Source organism: Antechinus flavipes, chromosome 1 (genome assembly GCF_016432865.1).
Source record: "Antechinus flavipes isolate AdamAnt ecotype Samford, QLD, Australia chromosome 1, AdamAnt_v2, whole genome shotgun sequence".
Taxonomy (NCBI): domain Eukaryota; kingdom Metazoa; phylum Chordata; class Mammalia; order Dasyuromorphia; family Dasyuridae; genus Antechinus; species Antechinus flavipes.
Genome location: NC_067398.1, coordinates 668,664,059 through 668,689,608, shown reverse-complemented (window position 1 = coordinate 668,689,608; position 25,550 = coordinate 668,664,059). Strand labels below are relative to the sequence as shown.

Genomic DNA, 25,550 nt, shown 5'->3' with positions numbered 1-25,550 from the left:
CAATCCTGTTTTTCATTCTCCCTGCTTGCCTCAGGGAGTAGTTTGGACAATAAAATTCAGGCCCTCTCCAGTTATTGCACCTCCCTATGGCCCATGAAGCTACCAAAAATATAGGGACTTTTTATTGGGGTCTTATTCACCCTTTGTGGAATGAAGACACCCTCATGGCAATATCACCTTAAACTATACTTTTTTTTTAAATTAAAGCTTTTTATTTATAAAACATATGCATGGGTAATTTTTCAATTTTTCAACATTGATCCTTGCAAAATCTTCTGTTCCAAATTTCCCTCTCCTTCCCCCCACCTCCTCCCCTAGATGGCAAGTAGTCCAATACATTAAACTATACTTTAATTGTAATTTAAGACTCTATAATAACAAATAGAGCTATAGATAAAAATTGCAGGTGTTTGTGCCCTCCCGTTTTCCCACCATCTCTTAATTAGCATGTAAGTACTTCTTTTAAAGGTAATGATGGCTTTGAATTCTCTTATCTGAAGATAACTGCTTATACTGCAGTTCTCTAAGGAAACTTAAATTGAGTTTATTATTATTGATTTGTATTCTTTTGTTTTGGGGTTAGATTTCCATGATTAGAATATAAGCCTAGACTCCCCCAAACAAAGGGAAAAAAGGCCATCCTAAAAAGGTGAGGGCTTCTGGGGCTTCTGCATTCAGGCTATTTAATCTGATGTTTTGCAGTTTATGCTTTACCTTTTCCTTGTACTGACAAACCCCTTGTCAGATGGGAGATGCCCTTTTTCAGGAGATTGCAGTAAATCCTCTTTTGCTTTTTCTTAGTCTGAGAGTCTCTGTTTTTGTGGACAATGCTGTCCCACACAATCCCATCAGTGGCTCATCAATCATATCTGCCAACCCTCTTCTTTTAATATCCTAAGATGTCATCATTACAGACTGGATAGAGTCCATCCAGATCTGGTATCTCAAAAGTCTTGTTTTCCCTTAGTTATCTAGAATTTTAATTCTCCATTTACATTTTTGCTCTCTCTTTCCTGGTCTCCCCATTTCCATCTTCCCAAGTCTCACTTCCCAAATTTTTCTCCCATTTTTATTCTCCCAAATTTTTTCCCCTGATTTTCACTTCTTCATCCTCACTTTTCACTCCCTTAGTTCTGCCTCAAAATTGCTCTTTAGTTCCTGCATCCTTGTTTCTCTCCCTGTTTCTCACCCTCCCTGGTCTCTCTCCATCCCCACTACTCCCCAATTATCCTCCCTCATTTCCTTCCTTGCCTTTGGTCCTGGGGTGTGTAGGGAACAGATGCCCTTGGGGAGGAAGCTACACAATAGGGACCCACGTGACACGGGGGAGGTTGTATCCTATTTCCTTGAGTCCAGCCCCTGGTCTTTCCGGCACTGGACTGACCGGCTATTGACAGTGATTGTCCTACTAATCTATCTGATGGCCTGGACTTTCACTCTATCAGTACCAGGGAGCCCTGGGAGAGTCCTGACCCCTTGAAGCCTTCCTTCGCCTGATGACTCCACTGTGAGCCGGAGGTACCCATTACCCATGGGAGGGTCTGGGGAGCCCTGCTTTAGTGCCCAGCACTGGGGGTTGTGACCTCTCTGTCCTATCTTTACTCTTGGCTTTGGACCCTTTGTGGCTGGGTAAAGAGAAGGATGATGGGGGAACTGTGTTGGGTCCTTAGTAGGAGTCTGGTAAATGCAGCCAGGAAGGTAATCTGTGAGCTGGAATTCAGTATTTACTTGTCCAACTCTGGTAACTCCCAAGGTAAATAGAAGGGGAGCCCCAGCTCACCCTTCCCAAAAGCAAAAATATCTTCTAGTCAGATGGATACTGGGGCCCATGCTGGCTGGGTCTGTGTTTGGAATCTCTTCTCAGCTTCCAAAGCCTTTCTTTTCCTATGTACTTTGGGCTCAGCCCCCTAACTTCCACTAATAGAATATTTTTAAAATTTTGATATTTACTACCTTTGTGATCTTGGGCAAATGACTTTGTTTAGTTTACAGAACATAAATTGTTTGCTCATTTGTTATTCTGAGTCATTGCATGAGATGGAGCTTTTGTAATAACTTTAATATTGACAAGAGTCTGCAACCCACAGATCAAGAACCACTGGATCCTGTGACATTGATAATATCTCCAGAATCTGTTAGGCTGCTGAACTAGAAGGGACCTAAAAAGAGATCCTGCAGTTCACACTATTTTATACATAAGAATACTTGAAGCCCAACTAAGGAGGGTTACTCTCCTCAGGTCACAGAGACAGTCACTGGTCAACTTGACTTTAGCTATTTCTGTCTCAGGATAATGGTCCCCCCAAAGGCCCATCTTAGTTATCAAAAGTCTAGCATTTATTGATGCCCATTGTATGCCCACCCCAGTGCCAGGCAGCCTGTGAGGGAAGATAGGAGATCCTGGTAGTCAGATAAAATACCCCTGGGATGTTCAGAGAGTCTGACTATGTCTCTTTCTCCATCTGCCTGCCAATTGCCTTTCCTTCTTGTCTCTGCTCCAATGGGATCTTCTCCAAGAAGTCTTCCCTGATCCACCCCATCCCTATCAGACGAATCTCAATCCTCTACCCCTTCTCCTGTAGCCTTGTGTTGTAATTCTAGGGATGGAAGAACAAAGCGATTTTCCCAGCCTGACAGTGAGTTCTTAGTTTTGTCATTCCCACAGCACCCAGGAAGTGCTTGTGGGAAGGTGGGGAGATGAAGGGCTGCTAAGTTTTTGGTAGAAGAGGAGACAGGGAGAGAACTTGGAATTCTTGGCTAAGGAGTTACTCTTTTCTCCCATAAGGCTCCAAAAGAAACCACAGAAAATGAGAGGAAGGACATGACTTAAAAGCAACAATTAAATTCAATAAATGTTTAAAAGGCATCTAGGAGGTACAGCGGGGTAGGTATTAACGATATAAAGACAAAAAGTCTCACAGTTTGCTTTTTTATGAGGTACGGGATGACAAATTTAATAAAAGGTCATTTGAGGAGGAAGAGAGTATTAGCAAATGGTTTGACTAGGGAAAGTTTTTTGGAAGAAGATGGCTGGCATTAGGAGGAAATGAAATGAAAAGACTTTATTAAGTCTTTATTAATTATTAATATGAATATTATGTATGTTTACTGTGTACCAGGCACTGTGCTAAGTGTTAAGAGACTGAAAGGGGAGAGATTAGAAGCAAGCAGAGAAACTAGTTTAGGACACCCATTGCTTATGAGGACTTTGGGAAGAGAAGGGCCATCTGCTGAATTCTGGGAGTGGGAAGGAGACAGTGATGAGGGATACATCCTTATCAGAAGTCAGAAATCCAGGTAGGTGATGCATGAGGCTTCATGGAGCAGGAAGCTATCAAAAGTTAGGGTGAGCAAAAGATCTCCAACTTGGGTAGAAAGGGAGGCTGTTAGAACAGGGATTTTTTTTCCTGGCTTTTAAAAAAAATTCATATTTTTTATAAAAAATATTATTTATATATTATATGTAAATATAAATAAATAATTTATGTGTAATAATATGTATTTTATTAAAAATATATATTAAAAATAAAAAATATATTTTATTTTTCCAATTACAAACAAAGATAGGTTTCAACTTTCATTCCCAAAAGATTTTGATTTGCAAATTGTTTTTTTCCCCTCCCTCCTTCCCCAAGACAGCAAGCAATCCAATGTAGGTTATACATGAACAATCATTTTAAAAATATTTCCATATTAGTCATTTTGTGAAAGAAAAATCAGAACAAAAGGGAAAAGCACATGAAAGAAAAAGCAAACAACAAAAAAAGTAAAAATAGTATGCTTCAATCTACATTTAGTCTCCATAGTTCTCTCTCTGGATGCAGATGTGTATATGTCTGTGTATGTATGTATGTGTGTGTGTGTGTTTGTGTGTGTGTGTGTGAGAGAGAGAGAGAGAGAGTTGCATTTTAATATAACTAGTTTCTTTTGTGATCCTTTACATTTTTACTTTATTTTTTGCTGAGGCAATGGGAGTTAAGTGACTTGCCCAGGGTCACAGCCAGAAGTGCTAAGTATTTGAGTGCAATTTGAACTCTGGTCCTCCTGACTTCAGGGCTGGTGCTCTGTCCACTGCACCAACTGGATGCCCTTGACTTTATTATTTTGACCAGGCTTTTGGGCTTAAGTGACTTGCCCAGGGTCACACAACTAGTAAGTGATATATCTGAGGCTGCATTCAAACTCAGGTCCTCCTGACTCCAGGGCTGGTACTCTCTCCATTTGCCATCTAGCTGCCCTTGCACTTTTATTTTATGCATTGAAAAATTTTATTCTGAGAAGGAGTTCATAGGTTTTAACAAACTGACTTCCAAAGAGGTCCAGGACATAAAAAATGTTAAGAAGCCTTGGGTTAGAGTATCATCCATCGGAATGTCGTGTACAAACCTCCTTCTAAAAAGAGTTTCTTCCTGCCCCTTCTGAGGATTTCGTCTATATTTCTTGCTGGGTCAGTGACTGATATCTCATGGCCTAAGCTCCACCTGAGCTAACAGGTCAAGGGAGGGGCCATACAGGTAAGGAAGAGAAGGAGAGCTCTGGTGGGATTCTGTCGCCATTGTCTGGTTGGAAGACTGGACTCAAAGAGTTGACTCAATGGGTGAATCTGGGTAAAGAAAAAAAATGACAATAAGGGGGCTTTAAGAGTTCAGACCATATAGCATATAGTATGCACTTCACAAGTGTTTGATAACTGATTTACTTGGGAAGTAATAGGGAGCCACGGAAGATTTTTGAGAAGTGGAAGGACACGAGCCGATCTATAGACAAGGAAGATTTTGCTTGTAGTTGTTCAGACCAGGGAGACTGAGAATATGGAGATGCTAGTGACAGAGGAATCAGGAAGATGAGCATGTTTGGGTGGGGATGGGACGCCAAGAACTGAGGTCTAATATGACAAAGGGGAAAGGTACAGGCCCAAAGCCTTTGGGATGAGTGGCTGAGGGGATGTCAGCTGGGCCCACCTTCTCTCTCCCCACAGACCAGGCCCAAACCCGAGATGAGCAGCCGAGCTACTAGGCCCCGCAGTCGGAGGGGGAGAGCGCCGCCCCCAGTGAGTGATCCCTGGGCAGACCAAAGTCTCCCCTTTGTTCTTCCTGAAAACAGGAAGAGGTGGTGTGAGAACAGTGAGAACACTTTGTCCGGCAGGGTGGGTTGGGAACAATACGGAGGTCCCGGGGCTGGCCCAGTGTTCTCCCCACCTCCAGTGCCTTAACCTTGGGGCTTGTTTGCCCATCTGAAGCCCTCATCCCTCCAGAAAATTCAGGGTCACAGGTTCTGCCCCACGGAGGTATCCCCAGAATCCCTTAGCCAGAGGAAACCCCCCAGAATGACCCAGGATGTCAGAGTCCTCGGGTGCCCAAGGCTAAGGATGCTTGCAGGGGGAGCTGGACCCTGTGGTGGAGAGCACGGAGGAGGCAGAAGCGGCGGGAAGCAGTGCTGGGCCAGAGGTCCCCAGGCTGCCCCCGGAGGAGTCACGCGCAGAGCACCCGGTCACCCCTGCAGAGCCGAGCGACCAAGGAGCCCGTCCACAGCTGGAGGGACACAGGTAGGACGGGGCTGGGGGGACCTCTCAGCTACCATTCTTTGTCTCAGTAGCTACCCAGCTGTAATCACTGAATGGGTGAAGCCTCAGTCTGAGACCCTCTGCTTAAAAAGGCCCAGGCCTCCCCCTGCATCCAGAGCCATCTCAGGCCCTGATCTCCATCTGGCCTCGGACCCAGAGGGCTCTGGAAGGGAAGGGAGCCAGGTGACCGGGCCCGGCCTCCCTCACCTAAATCCAATTATGGGCCTCTTTGAGAACGGAGGGCAAACAGCAACAAGGACCTGCCATCTTACTGCTCTCGTCCAGGGGTAGGGAATTGCCCAGTTCAGTTAGAGCATGTTAGAGCATATATGTGTCATAGGGAAATAGAAAGTAAGACTGGAAAAAGAGGTTCTGAACGACAGGAGCTGCTTGAAGCTTACCTGAATCATCCTCTCAGGGTCCCTCCTTGCCTTCACCATTCATTTCTTTCTTTCTTTTTTTTTTTTTTTTTCACCATTCATTTCATACGTGCTTTCTATGTGGGGCCTTTCCTGATAATAATAATTAGAATTTATATATTACATTAAGGTTTGTGAAACATTTTACAAACATCTCATTTTATTTTTATAACAACATAGAGAGGTAGGTGCCATTTTTTGTCCCCATTTTACAGACAAGGAAACTGAGGTAAATGATCAAGGTTGGATTTGAATTCAGGTCTACCTATTTTCCTATATAATGGGAATCTATCTACTGCACCACTCAGCTGTCTCCTACCCCCCTGGCCATTTTCTACTTATTTTTTACACATTCACACTATTATTCCTCTAATAGATTATAATCTCCTTGAGATCAAGGACTTTTATTTGTCTTCGTATACTTAGGTCCCGGCACAGCGTCTAGCACATAGTATGCACTTCATAAATGCTTGATAACTGATTTACTTAGGAAGTAATAGGGAGCCAATGAAGATTTTTGAGAAGTGGAAGGACACAAGCAGATCTATAGACAAGGAAGATTATGCTTGTAGTTGTATGAAGGATGGATTTGAAGGAGGAAAGAGCGGAGAACAGGAGACCAGTAAGGAAGATAGTTACAGCTGAGTGTCAACGAGAACCTATAATATGAGGGTAATCATAGAAATAGAGGACACGGATTCGAGAGTCATAACTGATAATTGAGTATTATAATTATTACTTGCAATTGTTGTATTGTCATTGTTCATTGTAATTATTAATTGGATATGATTACCAATTGATTTGGAATTCAGGTGAGAAATGGAAGAGTCAAAAATGGCTTAAAGTTTCTGGAGATGGGGAAGCCAACTGAATGGTTAGACAAGAACAATTAAGTCAGAAGAAAGGGGAAAGTTGGAGCTGATTTTGAATATGTTGAGTTGGAGATGCTGATGGAATATCAAGTCTGGAACTTAGATGAAAAGTCAAGACTGGTATAGATACAGAGGAGGGAAAGGGAAGATATTGAGCATTTATAGAGCTCCTACTATGTGCCAGGCACTGTATTAAGCACTTAAAAAAAACCATTAAATATTATCTCAGTTGAAACTTTGGATATTTGATTTGCTACCTAGGTACTATTCCCTACATTAGAGTTCAGGATATTGGGACAGAGGTTAAGTCACTTGCTTAGGATCACCCAACTATTAAGTGTCTGTGGCCAGATTTGAATTCAGATCTTGATTTCAGGTCTAGTGCTCTGTGTACCATGGTACCATCCAGCTGCTTCTGATGCCAGCTTTGGGAAGCAGCTGTATATACTAGAGTTGGCAACATGGGAGTGATTGAGGTTATAAAGGAAGATCTAGAAAGAAAGTACCATAGGATCATAGACTGGAACTAGAAGGGACCTTCCAGGAACTAAAAGGTAAGTCTAGTTACTGATTTTATAGATGAGGAAACTGAGGTTCACAAACTTTCAGTGACAGATATCTAGAGAGTAAATAGCAGAGCTAGGATTCACAGCCAGCCCCTAATTTCTTTTCTTTTTTTTTTAATAATAGCTTTTTATTTTTCCAAATATATGTAAAGAGTTTTCAGTATTTACCTTTGCAAAACCTTGTGTTCCAACTTTTTCTCCCTTCTCTCCCCACTCCCTCCAGATAACAAGCAATCCAATATAGGTTAAACATGTACAATTCTTCTAAACATATTTCCATACTCATCATGCTGTATAAGAAAAATCAGATCAAAAGGGGGAAAAACATGAGAAAGAAAAAACAAACCAAGCAAATAAGACCACCTCCAAAAAAAGTGAAAACACTATGCTTTAATCCACACTGAGTCTGCCAGTTCTCTCTCTGGATGTGAGCGCATCTTAGTCTATTGGAATTGGCTTGAATCACCTCATTGTTGAAAAGAGCCAAGTTCATCAGAGTTGATTGTCTCATAATCTTGTTGTTGCTGTATACAATGTTTTCTTGGTCTTTCTTTCTTTTTTAATAGAACAATAATATTCCATTCCCCAATTGATGGACATCTACCCATTTTCCAGTTCTTTTCTACCACAAATAGGACCACTACAAACATTTTTGCACATGTGGGTCCTTTTCCCTCCTTTATGATTTTTTAGGGATACAGACCCACTAGTGGCACTGGTGGATCAAAAGGTATGCACAATTTTATAGTCTTTTGGGCATAGTTCTAAATTGTTCTCCAGAATGGTTGGATCATGAAACTAACAGTTTTGAAATGGACTGGCTTCTAGAGCCGAATTATGGGCCCCACAGCCCAGGAGCATCCCACAATACTCTCAAGTGTAGACTTTATTAGATTAAGACATAATTGGGAAATATTTAACAAAATCTATGATGTTAAAATATGATTTTCTAAGGCGATATTTGATCTACAGGTTAGCTGTCCCTCTTTGAGTTTAACATCACTAGAGCCCAGCATCTTAAACTGGGTTGTGATCTCATAGAAGGTCTCATAATTGAGTGTGGAGGATACCAAAATTATAATTTATTATCAGTAAATGTTTGATTTATATATCTATTTTATGTACCAATATAGCTGAGATCATATAAAAATGTTTCATGTGAAAAATTGTCACAAGTGGAAAAAGTTTAAGAAGCCACTAAGAAGTTAAATGAATTTCCTGGGATCACACAGTCATCATGAGGCAGACTTAGCATGAGGCATGTCACATAATAAATGTTTATTCAATTCAATTGAATCTACCATGCAATGCTGCTGCCTGTATATATGACATTCACATAATGCTTAAAAGGTTACAAAGAATTTCACATACATTTTTTCTTATATGTAAATTATATATTTTTCACTTATTTATTGATTTTATTCATTTATCAGGACTCCCATTTTACTCAAATTTTACTCTTTGAGAATCAAAGAGATTATTTGACTTACTAAGATCTTCAGAATTAAAATTTAAAGCCAGACCTTCCTAACTTTTAAGATGATACTTTTATTGAATAAAGGATTTTAATAGAAGGATTTGTACAAGTTAGTTGTAAGCCCCTGGAAAGTTACCCCAGGTTTGTAAGTCAGCATTTATTCACTAGTTCAAAATAAAAGATATTTAATCAAATGCATAACAAAATAAGAGAGACACAGAGGCAGATTGTTTTCACTGGCTGCCATACTGCCAGTGGGGAGGAAGTTGATCATTTCAGGGAGGAGCAGAAGTAAGGAGCACTTGTGGCTGATCAATCAATAGCTATTAAGCTTGTACCCGGGATCACAACATAGTATTTTCACTTTTTAAATTGTTATTTGATTACCTTTTTTTTCTTTCTTATTTTTTTCTATTTTGATCTGATTTTTCTTGTGCAGAGTGACAAATGTGGAAATATATATAGAAGAATTGTACATTTTTAACCTCTATTGGATTGCTTACTTTCTGGGAGAGGGGGCTGGGGAGAAGAATGGGAGAAAAACTTAGAACACAAGGTTTGGCAAGGATGGATGTTGAAAACTATCTTTGCATGTATTTTGAAAATAAAAAGCTATTATTACAATTTTTTAATTACAAATTTTGAAAATAAGCTATTATTACAATTTTTTTTTAATTTGTAAAATTTTGTAAAAAAAAAAAAATTAAAAATTAAAAAAAAGCTTGTACCTACTATGGACCAGGTTCTGTGCTAAGTACTGGAACAAATGCACAGGAGGGACAGCTAGTGGAGATGATCTCCAACAAGGTCATCAAGCCATCTGAGCTGAGGGTCCCATCCTGCTTGATTACCCCCAGCAACGGGCATCCCTGTGCCATGCTGCTCTCTGCTGCTACCTGCTGGCCTTCAACTGCAATGAGGCTTTGAGGTCGACATCCCTATCAGCTGTTCATCCCTGGGACTGATTGGTTAGCTGTTTTTGTGCTATATTTTGCTATTTCTGTTCTACTGTACCCATCCTACTAGCCAGTCTGCCATTTAGACTTACTAAAATCAACGATGTTATTTATTTATTTTGTTAAATATTTCCCAATGACATTTTATTTTAATTTTAAATATTTTTATTAAAGCTTTTTTTATTTTCAAAACATATCCCCAGATAATTTTCAACATTCACCCTTGCAAAACCTTGTGTTCCAAAATTTTTCCCTCCTTTTGCCCTCCACCCCCTAGGTGGCAAATAATCCAATATATGCTAAACACATGCAATTCTTCTATACATTTCCCCAATTACTGCACAAGAAAAAGCAGATCAAAAAGGGAAAAAAATGAGAAAGAAAACAAAAAGCAAACAAAAACCAATTTTTTTAAAAAGGTGAAAATACTATTTTGTGATCCACACTCAGTCCCCACCTGAGTGCAGATGGCTCTCCCCATCACAAGACCCTTAAAACTGATCTGAATCACCTCACATTAACATTCTTTTTTAAAAATTGCATTCTAAATTAGTTCCCCCTCCACTCATTGAGACTGTTCTTAGGCATTTTAAAATTTGTTATTTCAAAAACATTATGTCTCTTGTGTGACCTTCTAGTCTAGTTTCCCCTATTCCCCCTACCCCCCACCCCCACCTTCACCCCCAGAATTGTCTGTAAAAGGATATACAGATTCCTAAGGTTACCATCCCCTAGGCTCAGCAAGTCAGCCCAGAGGCTACATTTAGCTCAGTTCCAGATAAGATAGGGGAAGTTCCCATCCTGTCCCTGGAGTTCCATGGAAGTCACAGGGTCCGAGCTGGATGAAGAATTTCTGGGCTTGTGAACTTTGCCCTGCTTCTCCATAGCCACAAAATCATTTCCTTTCACAACATTCCATGCCTCACACATTTATGAGCATGCAGGTCCCCATGGACGCGTGTGGATGCATGCATGCATATTTATGTGCTCATATCCTCCTTCTGGCTTCCCTCCCTCTTCATTCCTCTTTATTGCCCCTAGGGTTCCCTCCTTCCCTGGGTACAGACTCTTTTGCCCTTGGAACAAGTACCCTAGACCCCAAGGCTGCCTTCTCTCCCAGGACCATCAGGAGAAAGTGCCCTGGTAGTTGGAGGGATGAGTGTATGTGTACGTGTGGGGAGGGGGAGGAGAAAGAAAGAGGGTGGAAGGGAAAGAGAAAAAGAGAGAGAGATGGAGGGAGAGACAGAAGAAGAGAAAAAGAGATGGAGAGAGAAAGATGGAGAGAAAGGGAGAGAGAAAGAGATAGAGAGAGAAAGGGAGGAGGAGAAGAGAGAGATGGAGAGAGGGAAGGAGAGATAGAAGAGAGAAAAAGAGATGGAGAGAGAGAAAGGGAGGGAAAGATAGAAGAGAGAAAAAGATAGAGAGAGAGAAAGGGAGGGAAAGAGAGAAGAGAGAAAGAGATGGAGAGAAAGAGAAAGGGAGGGAAAGAGAAAGAGATGGAGAGAGAGAGAGAAACAGAGCAGGGAAAGAGAGAGAGATGGAGAGAGGGAAGGAGAGATAGAAGAGAGAAAAAGAGATGGAGAGAGAGAAAGGGAGGGAAAGATAGAAGAGAGAAAAAGATGGAGAGAGAGAGAGGGAGGGAAAGATAGAAGAGAGAAAAAGATGGAGAGAGAGAGAGAAAGGGAGGGAAAGAGAGAAGAGAGAAAGAGATGGAGAGAGAGAGAAAGGGAGGGAAAGAGATGGAGAGAGAGAGAGAAAGGGAGCAGGGAAAGAGAGAGAGATGGAGAGAGAGAAGGAGAGATAGAAGAGAGAGAAAAGGGAAGAAGAGAAGAGAGAGAGAGGAAGAGAGAGAAAGGGAGGAGGGGAAGAGAGAGAGATGGAGAGAGGGAAGGAGAGATGGAAGAGAGAGAGGGAGGAGGGGAAGAGAGAGAGATGGAGAGAAAGAGAGAGAGATGGAAAGAGAGAGGATAAAGATCAGCAGGGGCCACAGTAGGAGGAACCTGTGAACCTATGCTCTGATGGTCCCCGTATCCCTTGGTTTCTTTAGGGATGGGCAGATTTCCTCAGAGCCCAGCAGCCATCTGACTTCTGGAAAGCTGCCCCGCTCACCCCCTTCTCAGTTCCACCAGCCTTCAGGAAAGGATGCTCAGGAAGGTGAGCCTCCTTCACACTCCAGAGGGCTGTTGTCTTAGAAGGCTGTTAAAATTCCCTGGCTGCCTTAAACTATTATTTAATGTTCCCCCTCCCTATAACTTTCGACCAGTGTAACTCACAGAATTCACCTTTGTGCCTCTCCTTGGAGGTTCCCACCTCATCCAAGTTTCAGCCTCTCTCCCTCCTAGGATCATCGCAGCATGTCTCCCCTCCCCTTCCCCCCAACCCCTGGAGTTCAGGATTCCTTGGTCCCTACTCCCCAGGCCCCAACCTGTACCTGGCCCTGCAGCAGGCGGTTGAGTCCTTGGAGAAGGCGGCAGCCTCTTGTCGCCAACAAGCCTCCAGCCTCCCTGCCTCAACCCCGCTAGGCCCAGAAGAGCCTGGCAAGGCTGATGAGGTGAGCATCTCCCAATCAATTAGGGAAGCCCCAGGTGGAAGGACACAGGCTCCGTGTCTGGAGTCCGATCCTCTCTGTATGGGCTCTCAGGAGAAATCATGGCCGCTGCAAAGGCTGGAGGAGCTGGTCAGGAGCTGGGGCCCTGTCAGCCAAGAGGAGGGGATCCCTGAGCAGGAGAGGGTCGGCTACAAACAGGAGGCCCTGAGCCTGGCTGAGCAGAACGCCGGCCTCCGGGGCTCTCTGAAAAGCAAGGAAGAGGAGTTGGCCCAGGATCAGGCCTCCTTACAGGCCCTCCAGGATGAAAAGGAGAAGCTCCAGAGAGAGGTGGGTTTGGAGGGAAGCATTGGGTGGGGAAGGAGGCCCTTGGTCTGGAAGGAAGAGCATCCCCTGTCCTCAAGAAGGCTATATTCTAAGAGAGAAGAAACAGTCAGGTTCCTATTCTCTCTCTCTTTAAATTTTATTTTTATATTATTTAGTTTTTCCAAATACATGCAAAGATAGTTTTCAACATTCATCTTTGCAAAACCTTGTGTTCCAAATTTTTCCTCTTTCTCCTCCTTTCCCGCTCCCTATTCTCTGGGAACCTCTTCTATGAAAAGGGAGAATCAGCCTCCTATTCTCCAATTAACACTACATAGTTCTCAAGTGATGAGGAAACTTTTTTCTTTTTTGCTGAGGCAATTGGGGTTAAGTGACTTGCCCAGGGTCACACGGTTAGGAAGTGTTAAGTGTCTGAGGTCAGATTTGAACTCAGGTCCTGCTGATTCTAGGGCCAGTGGAGGCAACTTCTTAATGGGAAGCTCGAGGGAGGGGTTTTCAGTTGGGAAGCCTTGGGGGGGAAGGGAGAAGGGAGATGAGGTATGAAAGGAGAGAGGATAATTATTGAAGAAAAGAGGTCTTGGGTGGAGGAGGATCCAGGATGGGGCAGGAAATTGAACCAGTATCGGAGATAGGCTGGTTGTGGAGCTTTCCATCACTCATGACTGCCCTGGCCCACCTCCCCCTCCAGGTCTGGGAGCTTCACGAATCTCTCCTGAAGCTGGACTTGTCTCCTCCGCCCCCCCTCAGCCAGGACAGCTCCATGAGCAGGTCCAGCAGCCCAGGGCCAGATGGGGAGCTCTGGAGGGCCCAGGTGGGTACCAGCATCGTGGCTGGCATTTCTGTGGTATCGAAAGGTTCTGTGGTACTGAAAGCTCTACGGGACCCTTTCTTCACAACTGTCCTGGGATGAAGGTAGTGTAAAGATTATCCCCATTTTACAGATGAAGTAACTGAGGCTAAGCAAAAAGGAGTAACTTGACCACAGTTTAATGGCTCAAATCCAGGTCTCCAGGTTCTTTCTCCTACATCAGGAGTTTTTTTGTTTTGTTTTTTTGGAGACAATCAGGATGAAATGCCCAGGGTCACACTGCTAATAAATGTATGAGGCTGGATTTGAACCCAGGGGCTCCTGATGCTCTGTCCCGTGTGCCGCCCATATCAGGACTTTTTAGTGTTTTTATATCTTGGGCCAATTTGGCAGAACGAGGAAGCCACTTCTCGGAGTAATGCAGGGGAAAGAGCACGTCTTAAATACTGTGTGTTGGACACTGTCCCGAAGTCTCGGGGATACAAGTACAGGCCAAAAAGCCGGTCCTCGGCTTCCAGAGCTTTCAGTCTAACGGGAGACACGGTGTACCAAAGGACACTGAAAGGGCCCAGGGGGAGCGGGGGAAGATCCCCGTGGGAGAGAGCTTGGTGTAGAAGCCTGAAAAGTCAGAAGTGGAGCTAGGAGGGAGGAATGAAGATGGCAAACTTGGACCCTTCCCAAAAAGGAGGCCCTGGAAGGGATCCACTTGTGGCAGAATGTGTTTAAATGGATAAAATGAACTAAATAGCATTACCAAGGAAACTGCAAGAGTAGTGAATATATATACATACATATATATACACACAAACATATATATAGTTTTATTTATATACTATATTGCTATATAATATATAGCTTCCTATCAAAGTACAGGGTTCTCTTGGAGCCCATGGACACCAGGTTAAAAATGCCTGCCCTATTCCTGTCTACCTTATTGTGGGCTAGGAGAGGGCCCCTGCCAACCTTTGCCCCTAGTCTGACGCCTCCATGGTAAATCAAAATTCCCATTACAGCTGAAATCCAGGCTTTTTTAGGGTGACCAGAATCCCCATGATGGTGGGGACACAGCTTCAGGTCCTCTCTTAGGGCATCTCACCCCTTGCCACAGCAGCTGCAAAATATCGCCAGTCCTGGGACCCCAGCACCCCTCACACCAGAGCTGCAGGACCTGGATGCCCAAATGGAGCAGCTCCGGAGGTAAAAACCTGTGACGCTCTGGGCTAGGGGGTCGTTCCACCTGCTCCGAGCCTTGGCCCCTTCTCTCCTGTTTCCTCTCCCCGCCCAGGACTATCCAGAGGCTCAAATGCTTCAACCAGACGATGCTGGGGGCCCTGCAGTCCTGCAAGGGCCACTCGGAGGGGCTGAGCATGCAGCTGGGACAGAGGGAGGCCGAGGCTACTGCCCTGCGCCTAGCCCTGCAGTACAGGTGAGCCGATGGGTAAGAGCCAGCGGCTGCCCCAAGGGGGCCATCGCTACATAGATTTAACAGGGAAGCCTACCTGGCGCCCAAGATAAAAGCTTGAGTTTTTGGTGGAGCAACATCTAGATGAGCTATGTAAGATAATGACCTTTATTGGGTTCTGCAGAGGTAGACTGGAGCCAGAGATCATGGAAGTCAGGGAGGTTGAAAGAGGTGGGGATGGAAAGGATTGTGAGCTAGGTGCTGAAATAATTGGGAAGGAAAGATAATGACCTGGCTATCAAGAGATGGCTACAAGACCTTCCGGGGTCATCGATTTAGAGCCTGAAGAAGAGATCTAATTCTGACCTGATCATCCTGCAGATCAGGACCTTTAGGCAAAGAGCAATTATGTGACTTATCTAGGGTCATGCAGCCGGTAAAGAATCTGAGTTGGGATTTGAATTTTATATCTTCCTGACTCCAGACTCAGTGTTCTATTCGCTCCGTGGTGTGATGGTGGCTGAGGGAGGGTCTGAACTTGGTAGTGGGTGGGATTCAAATAGTATATCAGTTCCTCTTCCTTGCTCTGTGGGTCAGGGAATGTGAGAAAAGCAGAAGATCTTGGAGATTTACCAAGAAACTTGAGTTCAGGAGAAAAACTAGATTTCCATGTTTTTTAATCTAGACTTAATCACTGTTGCCTCAGTCAAAGTGAGAGCTTAAAAAAGCCAAGCCTCTCACTCCACCCAGGGCCATCTCCCGTCTCTACTTAGCTCTCTGACTTTGGATGAGCCCCTTCCTCTCTCTGGGACTCAGTTTCCTCACCTGTAAAATGGAGGAATTGGTCTAGATCGGGTCTATATCTGGCTACTGGACCCACATGGCTCTGGAGGGGAAAGCGAGGCAGGTGACCTTACACAGGATGCTGGAGAGACTCAGGACGGAGAGAGGGAGGATACGGAGGACGGGGGGAGAGGTATAGGCGGGGGCTCTGAGCAGGCTTGTGTCTGGCAGTGATCAGTGCGTGGAGGCCTATGGGGTGCTGCTGGACCTGCGGACAGTGGACACGAGGCCTGGGCCAGGCCCACGGACCAGAGAAGGCAGGACAGAGTCAGCCATGGCAGAGGCGCAGCGGCTTTTGTCTGAGGAGGATCCTGCGGAGGCTGGCATCCTGGCTCGTGTCTACGCAAGGTACGTGGACCCAGGGGGCATTGAGCCTGCCAGCCCCAAGAGGTGGGAAGCAGGGCAGGAACGGCCACAGGGGTGTTTGGGCTGGCACGGCCGCCTGAGCTTCGCCGGAGTGCCATGGCTTCTGTGTCTTGCAGCCCTGAGGGCAGCAGTGTAGATGCACCCACAGAACTGGAGGTAGCAGCACTCCTGCAGGGTTATATTGGGAGGCTCCGGGCCCACCAGGCCCTGGTGAAGGTGCCCCCCGAGCCAGCCCCCAGACCAGGCCACGGGCCCAGTATGCTTCGGGAGGAAGCCGTCTTCCAGGCGATGCTGGGGACTCAGCCTAACCTGGAGCTGCCGCGGCTGGAAAAGACGGAGATCCAGCAAGAGCTGGCCGCCATGAGGGTAGGTGCCCCCAGCAACCCTCCACTGCCCTCTCCTGTCCTCCTCAACCGCCAACTCTTAGCTGCAGAAATGACTTCAGAACACAGAATATTGGAAGAGCAATCTTAGAAGGGAGATTTTCACAAAGGGTGAGGGTCAGGGGGCACTTAGAACACAGAGGACCAGAGCTGGGAAAGGCGTGGAACGTAGAATGTCAGAAATAAAAAGGACATTAGGGAGCTGGGAGGGCTCTTTATCCACTTAATGTGTGGACTGGGAGAACCTTAGGCCAGTTATGGGATTGGAATACTCCCATCTTATTGTCAAACCTCCATTCATTGCCGTGCAAAGGCCGGGTGAGAACTCAGGCAGATGCCCAAGAAACTGTCCCTCGGAGCCTGAACACCCAGTTTGATCCTTCACTCGTTGTGCCCCAAATGGCCCTCTTCAGGTCTCAGTATCTCTTCAGGGGGGGGGGCTCGGTGCCCAGCCCTGGAGAAAAGCATGGAACAAGCAGGAGGGAGGAACTCAGCTCTGCCCATGTTCCTGCCCACAGGAGGCCCTGGCAGACCTGACACTGAAGCTGCAGCTGGTGAAGAAGGAGAAGCGGGCACTGGAGCTAAGAGATGCGGCCCACCGGGCACAGGGCACTCTCTACCTCCTGCTCCTGGAGCAGCTTCGGTGGCAGCTGGGCCAAGGCAGACCTCCCGATGCCCACCGCTCAGAGAGCAGTGACAGTGACAGTGACAGCAGCTCTGGAGCGTGGGTGAGCGCCTTTGGGGGGAGGGAGGAGAGGAGGAGGAAGTCCTTAGGTTCTGTGGAGACGCCCGTGAGTTTGGGGCAGAACAACATGGTAGAAAGAGCCCGGACTGTGAGGTTGGTGACTAGAGCCACTTTTTATTTTCAGAATACAAGAAAGATAGTTCTCAATGTTCACCCTTGCAAAACCTTGTGTTCCAAATTTTTCTCCCTTCCTTCTCCCCACCTCTCCCCTAGAAGGCAAGTAATTCAATATAGGTTAAACACGGACATTTCTTCTATACACACAAGAAAAATCAGATCAAAAAGGTAAAAAATTGAGAGAAAAAAAAAAAAAACAAAATGCAAGAAAACAACAAAAAAGGTGAAATACTATGTTGTGATCCACATCCAGTCCCCATAGTTCTCCTGAATCTAATTGTCAGTAATCCCTAAGGCTCTGTCCTAGACCCTCTTCTCCCATGAAATTATCATCTCAGAGATCACATATAAAGTTCTCTCTTTGATATGCAAGGAAATGGCAAAGCAGTCCATTATCTTTGCCAGGAAAACCCCAAATGGGGTCACGAAGAATTGGATGTGGCTAAAATGACTGAATAACAACATTTGATATTCCTAGCTCTTTATTAACCTGACCCTTCTGCTTATTTAAGCTTACTACTCTCCATATATTTTTGGATTGAGTGACACTGACCTTCCTGTTCCTTGCATGAAACACCCCATTTGCAGAGTCCAGACTTTTGAGCTCCTTGAGATCAGGGATTTTTTTTTAACCTTTCTTTGTATTCTCAGGACTAGCACATGGTTGGCACTTAAAATGTCTGATGACCGACCGGCTGTCACTGACTTTCTATGTGACTTTGGTAAAATTACATCTCCAATCAGGACATTAGTTTCTTCATTTCTAAAATGAGGGTGCACATGTTTAATTTATATCGGATTGCTTGCCATCTTGGGGAGGGGAGAGAAGAAAGGGAGGGAGAAGAATTTAGAACACAAAATTTTGCAGAAGTGAATGTTAAAAACAATCTTTAAAAAATAAAAGAGAAAAAGAGAAAACTATCTTTGCATGTATTTGGAAAAATAAAATACTGTTAAAAAATAAAATGAGGGTGATTTTAGTTGTTCAATGTACTTCCTGGAGTTGTCACAGGGAAAAGTGCTTTGAAAGCTGACCTATTGGTATCATTACTCCAGGCTCCTGGAGAGGGGGACCAGACAACCTGGCTAGGGGGACCACGGGACTCAGAGGACATGCTGCAGGAACTTACCAATTCCCTGACTCGGTGGGTACCTCCCTCCAAGGGGTGATCATGAGCAACTGAGAATGCTCTGAGGATGTTCTGCCCCACAGCCATGTGCCTGCAGAGGGCAGGAAGGAAGGCCCCATATGTCCATCTTCCTCCACCCCACGTCTGGGGAACCAGGGCCCAAGAGCTACAAGGACAGCTGGGGAAGCTACAAGCGTCACTGGAACAGATGGCTCAGGACGAGCGGACCCAGAGAGCCCAGTGTTTGGAGCTTACCAATGACTTCTGCAAGGCCCATAGGTTAGTCTAGCCAACAAGTGGACTTCCCCAAACCCCTCCTTCCAACCCTGTCTCCTTTCCAAGCCCTCGCTCACTGCGGGAATCAAATGCTACACATGGAAGTCAGCAGACCCTGACTCTGACCTCTGGGACTTCTGATCAATTTAATAGAACATAGAACATCAGAACTGGGAGGGCCCTTAGAACCCAGAATGTCCCACTTGGGAGGGACCTTACAACATAAAAAGTCAGAGCTGGGAGGGTCAGAGAACATAGAAGTGTATAACTAAGCCTTCCCTTGGGGGGAAAGGCCCATGTGGCACTGAAAGGGCACTAGGAGGGCTCCTCCAGTGCCTCTGGCCTCCTTGCCCACAGTGCCCTGGTGCTGGCCTTCCGGGGAGCCCAGCGGAAGCAGGAGCAGCAGCAGCAGACCCTGGAGCAGCAGATAGCACAGATGGCAGCCCAGCAGGAGGAAGAGCTGGAATCCCTGACCCAAGCCGCCCAGGCTCTGGAGGACTCTGGAATCCTCCTGCCCTGGGGAGAGACTTCTCTGTAGAGATTCCAGTTCCTTTCTCCCCCCACACCCCCATCCTGAACCCCCTGTTCTAATCACCAGCACACCTAGCTGTGCCCGCCCCCACCCACTATCCTAGCCAGGGCTCTCTCCACCCAAGCCTGAAACCCCTTTGGGGAGAAGAGGTTGGGGGATGTTGAGGGGATGGGCCCCACAAGGTCCTATAATTGAGAACTAGAAAGGACCCGTGAGCCTTTTTCTTACAGGCCCTGTCTTTTTGGACTAGGGTCCATCTAAACATGACACTCCCTGTGTCTGCTGCCGCTCCAGGACAGGTCTGTGGATCATCTGTGGAGCCGCAGGATGGCAGAGCCAGCCAGGGCCTGCCCTATCCATCTCTGTCAAGGCCGCACCTGCCCACCTGGCCTCCTTTCGGACTCTTTCCTCCTTCCTCAAGCTCCTTCTCTGGACTTGGGCCTAGGCCCCCCTCTGCCAGAATCTGGTATTGGACTAGCATACACCAATGTCCACCTGGAGAGGAATGGCCTTCTATTCTCTGGTCACCTGGGGCTTTCCACTGTTTTGGAGAGGGTTTGCTCAGACTCCGCTCTGCCCCCTCCCTGCCCACCTGGCCTCCTTTCGGACTCTTTCCTCCTTTCTCAAGCTCCCCTTCTCTGGACTTGGGCCTAGAACCCCTCTGCCAAAATCTGGTATTGGACTGACATATACTAATATCCAACTAGAGAGAACTGGCCTTCTATTCCCTGGTCACCTGGAGCTCTCCACTGTTTTGGAGAGGGTTTGCGCAGACTCAGTTCTGCCCCCTCCCTGCCCACCAGCTGGTGTTCCATCAAATGAGGGCACCACTCAGGCCCTTGGAGCAGATGGGAGAGGAGGAGGGTCGTGAGCTCATTGAGCAGACCCAGAAAGGACAGAGCATCTTAAAGGGCCAAAGAAAACTTAGGAAGAGAAGGAAGACAGAACCCACTGTCTTCTGGAACAAGAAAAAGTATGGGCCCTTTTCATTCCCTCCTCCTAACCACCAAAAGAAACCATCAACCCAGCTCTCCTTGAGAACTTTCTCTACAAAAGACTGTCTCCTGCTTCTTCAATTGCTTCAGGCCCAGTCTTCTCCTGCTAGCCATCCTTCTATTCCTTGACTCTTCTTTAGAGCTATTGATCCTGTTTTTCCCTTGAGGGCCCCCCAGACTCCCTCATTTGCCTCCTAAATTCACAGGCTCTGTCTGGCTAAGCTATGGGTTATCTTCCCAGAGTCCCTGATGGGTGGGACAGCTCCAGTGAAGCTGTTATTTATGTCTTTGAATAAATCATCTCTCTCTAATCAGCCTCAGCTTGGACCAGTCCTCAGAGAAGACTGAGGGGGTTCCAAAGCAGGAAGCTGTACTGGATCTCGAGTCCCTGATGGGTGGGACAGCTCTGATGAGACTATGTTATTTAGTATCTCCGTACTGGATCTCCAGGTCATTTCAGGCAGGCAGTAGGCTTCTGTAGGATGTCTGTCATTTCTCCCACAAACAGGAGTGACTGGAATACGCAGAATACTGTGCCTAGGCACTGGGAGAGAGACAAAATATAGATGAGGAAGTTTCTGTCAGAAAAAAAAAAAAAGATAAACACAGATATATTCTCTATAACCTTTTTTTCTTGAGATAATTGGGGTTAAACGACTTGCCCAGGGTCACACAGCCAGGAAGTGTTAAGTGAGGCCAGATTTGAAGTCAGATCCTCCTGATTTCAGGGCTGGTGCTCTATTCACTGTGCCATCTCTCTACCCCTGTTCTCTACAATCTTGAAGAAAACTGAAAACTTGCCTTGCTGTACTAATTTTGAGATCTACATGGGACAATCATAGGAAGATATCCTTAAAGTAACTGAAGATAAGGATCAGGGTAGTGTTATGAGAGCTTGTGCTTAGAACCAAGGTCTGTCTGGACCAAAGATGTGACAGTGGGAGCCTCTAGCAATTAGTGTGAGATCCAAGAGGAATCTCACTAGCTGTGTGACACTGGACAAGTCACTTAACTTCAATTGCCTCAAAAAAAATTTTTTTTAAAGTATATTAGAGTGAATTTTTGTCCGCCTGCATTTTTGATTTCCTTCACAGACTAATAGTACACTATTTCAAAGTCCAATTCTTCTTGTGCAGCAAAATAACTGTATGGACATGTATACATATATTGTATTTAACATATACTTTAACAAATTTAACATGTATGGGTCAACCTGCCATCTGGGGAGAGAGTGGGGGGAAGGAGGAGAAAAGTTGGAACAAAAGGTTTTGCAATTGTCAATGCTGAAAAATTACCCATGCATATGACTTGTAAATAAAAAGCTATAGTAAAAAATTTTTTTAATTTTAAAAAGTATATTAGAGTGAGATCCAAGGGGGAGTCCTTATAAGAGATGGCATGGGCAGCTAGGTGATACAGTGGAGAGAATCCTGACCAGGGCTCAGTCAGGAGTCAAGAGGATCTGAGTTCAAATTTAGATTCAGGCACTTAGTCCAGATTAATACTACTAAACTATCTCCATCTTCAAGTGGAAATAGCTCAAGGATGTTAGCAAGTCAAGCAATCCTATGGTCCAGATGATTCACATCAATAGATTGAGATCTAGGTTTCTGTGCAAAGGCATAAGGGTGGGGGATGGATTATAACCTTTAAGAAACAAAAACTAAGGCTTTAAATGGCAAATAGGGTAATTCATATTTTATCCTAAAGGCAATGGGCAGCCATGGAAACTTCTTGAGCCAGGAAGTGACATGGTCATATTTGCATTTCAGGAATATCAATTTGGCAATTGTTTGGAGGCTGGATTGAGTGCAGGGAAACCAAATGGCAATGTATTGCAACTGTCCAGGAAAGAAACAGTGAGAGCCTAACCAGGTTTTTGTGTGAATAGATTCAAGAAATGTTGAGGAAGAAATCAGTCAACAAGCATCTATTTAGTGCTTACTCTGTTCCAGGCACTATGCTGGGGACACAAAGAAAAATTAAATACATAGTCTCTGTTCTTAAGAAGCTCACATTTTAACGGGGAAAGCAGTAAACAACTGTGTACGGACAAGATACGTGGAAGTGGAAAGGCATCTCAGAGAGCAGACACTGGCAGGGGTGAGGGTGGAAGGGACTGGGTGATGAGCAACTATGAAAGGCTTTAACAAAATAGGGATTTGAATTGAGTCATAAAAAAAAGCAGAAGGGAGAATATGGCAGGTGTGGGCATAACAAGTGGAAAAACACAGGAAGGAGTCCTAGAGACCTGGTGCTGCTGGATCCTGAAGTGCATAGAAAGTGTAGAAAGACTGGGCAGACAGGAAGGAGAAAGATTGTGAAGGGCTTTGACACTACATAATGTGTTTTATCTTGGATCCTGGAGGTATTAAGGAGCCACTGAAGATTGTTGAGGAGGAGAGTGACCATCAGATCTGCATTTTATGAGGGTCACTTTGACAGCTGAGTGGGGTTTATTTCAGAGATGGAAGGGATTGGAGGCAGGGAGGCCAAACAGAAGCCTCTTTGCAATAGATTAGGTGTAGGGTAATGAGAGAGACCAGTACAGTGGCTGTGAGTGGAAAAAAGGGGAGGTATTTGAAGGATGTGAAGCAGAAATCTGAGACAAGACAACAAAGTTGGATAAACAGAGCGATTGTAAGAGAGGAGTTGAGAAGGATGGGGAGGTTTTAAGTCCGGGTGACTGGGAGAAGGCTGGTCTCCTCCATGGTAATAAAGATAGATCAGAGAGAAAGTCAATTTAGTTGAATTGGCAGTATGAGGGGAGAGAGATCGAAAAGGTAGATTGTGTAGGGCTTTTAAGCCTTAATGAAGGAGTTTATCATTGATCCTAAAAGCAAAAGAAATTCACTGGAGTTGATTGAGTAGGAGAGTCACATGGTCAGCTATGAGCTTCAGGAATATCTCTCTGGCAGAGGTGCGTAGGATGGGCGGGAAAAGAGAGGGAGACCACGTATGAGACTTGTTGCCATTCTTTTGGGCTTTTCTTGGTGAAGGTCCTGGAGTGGTTTGCCCGTTCCTTCTCCTGTTCATTTTACGGATGAGGAAACTAAGGCAAACAGGTGAAGTGACTTGCCCAGGCTCACTCACCTAATAAGTATCTGAGGTCAAATTTGAAGATATACTCCTGACCTTCAGGCATTCTATCCAATATGGTGCAATCTAGCCGCCCTCTTGTAGAGGTAGAAATGACAAGATCCAACAACTCATAGAATGTGCTGGTGAGGGAGAATGAGGATTCCAGGATATTGTCATTATTATGAAACCTGGAGCCTGGAAAAATGGTGGAGCCTCTGGCAGAAATAGGGAAGTCAATACAAAGTGTAACCAGTTGTGAGTGTATAACACTCTCCTCGTTGGGGAAGAGCACTACTCCAGGGAATAAAGGTTGTAACCGGGAAAGTAGAAATTGAGCTTCCTACTTCCAGAGAGAGGACCCGACTTCCCAGCAATCCTTTCCACCAAGGCGGAAAGTCTTATAGAAATGCACTAGGCTTGAATCTTGGATTACAAAAGTCATTTCTGGGACATGGGAGAGAAAGCGATAAAAATTAGGGAAATGGAAAAGACAATCTCACAGATTGTCACAGGGAGATGGAATCAAAGGCAGTTAGGGATTGCAAGAGGCAAAGGTCAGGTGAAGGAGCATTCCAAGCATGAGGAGACAGCTGTACATTGTGTACAGGGAATAGCAAATAGACCGGTTTGTCTGGAATGGAGAGACAGAGAGAGTAAGGTGAAAGCAGGCTAAAAGAATAGTCACTGTGAATGACTTTAAATTCTAAATGGAAGAGGTTGCGTTTGGAGTGGGGGACTGATTGAGTTTAATTGATTTCTCCAAGATCATACAGTTAGTAGGCATGTGAGCCTGGATTGGAACTCAAGTCCTGACATAATGGCTTGTGTTCTCCCTGTGCTCCCACTCCTACTTGTTCCAATTTGTTCCAATTTTCCCCCCTTCCCCCATTCCCTCTCCTAGATGGTATATAATCCAATAATATAGTTTTTTCTTAGAGAAAATAGGGAGCCACTGAAAACTCTTGCCATGCTATACTGATTTTTAAATCTATATGGGCATAGAAAGATATCCTTAAGGTAGCTAAAGATAGAGTTCAGGGTAGTATTATGAAAGCTTGAGCTTAGAACCAAAGTCTGTCTGGTCCAAAGATGTGACTGTAGGAGTCCCTGCAAAGAGGTGGTAATTGAAATGAAATTGACCCAGAAGAGAAGGACTTAGGGCACAGGATGGACACCCACATTAAGGAATTGGGAAGAGGTTCATGGGATGATAGGATTCAAAGCTGGGGGTCTTAGAGTTCAAAAAACCAGAAAAGGAGAAATGAGTAGTCACTGAGAATAGAAGGTAATGTCAAAGGTTTTGGGGGATTAGGGGTTCTTAAGAAGGATGAAGATGAAGAAAAGATCATTGGATTTGATGATTAGCAAGTCATGGGCAGTGGGAGTAGAAAACTAACTAGGATGGAGGAGAGACTAGACACTGAGAGGAGGGTAGAAATGAAGCTATTGGGGACAGAAGGGAAGCAAGAAGGAAATAGCATTTATTAGTGTGCTAGACTCTATGCCAAGCACTTAACAAATATTATCTCACTCAATCTCTGATCCTTCGATAACATAGCTAACTTTTTCTTTAAAAAAAAAATTGTAGTAAGCTTGATTTAACCAAGCATAGTACAATAGAGAGGACAAGAGTCAGATTCAAATACCAATGTTGACAATTCTTTTCTGTGTGAGCTGGGTAAAGTCATTTATCTTGAGCCTCAGTTTCCTCATCTAGAAAAATAAGAGAGTTGGATTAGAGTCTGAGATCTCTGTCAATTCTAGGTTTATGATTCTATAATCAATAAATTCAGTTAGATTTACTTTGCAATGATTTGCATTTCAGTAAATGAATGGTGTATAAAATACCATAATTTTTCAATCACTCCTTAGTTTTCCATCAAATGACCAATACAGTCATTTCTTGTGGTATATTAAGAATTTGAGAGTAGGAAGAAATCTCATGGCCATTAAGTATAACTCATACATAAAAGGAATCCTATAAATACATGTCTGTTCAGGAAGCCTTGGGTTCAAATTCTGCCTCTGCTAGCTGGGCAAATCATTTAACCTCTCTATCTGTTTCCTCATTTGTAAAGTGGGAATAATTATAGCAACTAACTGCGAAGGTTGTTTTGAAGATTAAAGACAAAAATATTTGTAAAGAC

The 25,550-nt window shown here is 44.7% G+C and overlaps 1 protein-coding gene and 1 long non-coding RNA gene across 3 annotated transcripts; one reads left to right on the top strand and one right to left on the bottom strand.

Annotated features, from left to right (window-relative positions):
• Positions 1-1,379: 1,379 nt before the first annotated feature.
• USHBP1 (USH1 protein network component harmonin binding protein 1) lies at positions 1,380-25,550 on the top strand. 2 transcript variants are annotated; one of them, XM_051972108.1, is made up of 15 exons: positions 1,380-1,518; positions 4,979-5,050; positions 5,379-5,545; positions 11,901-12,007; positions 12,271-12,404; positions 12,495-12,728; positions 13,414-13,536; positions 14,645-14,730; positions 14,819-14,959; positions 15,950-16,126; positions 16,261-16,510; positions 17,046-17,255; positions 18,446-18,534; positions 18,676-18,798; positions 19,153-25,550. In XM_051972108.1, exons 2-15 carry the CDS (start codon positions 4,997-4,999, stop codon positions 19,331-19,333), a joined length of 2,076 nt encoding a protein of 691 aa, XP_051828068.1. In that variant the 5' UTR covers positions 1,380-1,518; positions 4,979-4,996; the 3' UTR covers positions 19,334-25,550. The 2 variants fall into 2 exon arrangements, with proteins under 2 accessions (XP_051828068.1, XP_051828067.1); XM_051972107.1 differs by having other exon boundaries at positions 14,642-14,730.
• LOC127545073 (uncharacterized) lies at positions 3,508-11,867 on the bottom strand. The gene is made up of 4 exons (XR_007949590.1): positions 10,579-11,867; positions 7,589-7,710; positions 5,965-6,075; positions 3,508-4,603 (listed from the first exon to the last, which is right to left on the bottom strand). It is a non-coding gene; the product is annotated as an uncharacterized LOC127545073 (long non-coding RNA).

Bases quoted from the DNA above. Each gene is read 5' to 3' on its own strand.
- USHBP1 (XM_051972107.1), top strand. From the start codon at position 4,997: ATGAGCAGCCGAGCTACTAGGCCCCGCAGTCGGAGGGGGAGAGCGCCG. The intron at 14,731-14,818 runs GTAAAAACCTGT...CTCCCCGCCCAG, and splicing joins CAAATGGAGCAGCTCCGGAG to GACTATCCAGAGGCTCAAAT. The intron at 16,127-16,260 runs GTACGTGGACCC...TGTGTCTTGCAG, and splicing joins CTGGCTCGTGTCTACGCAAG to CCCTGAGGGCAGCAGTGTAG.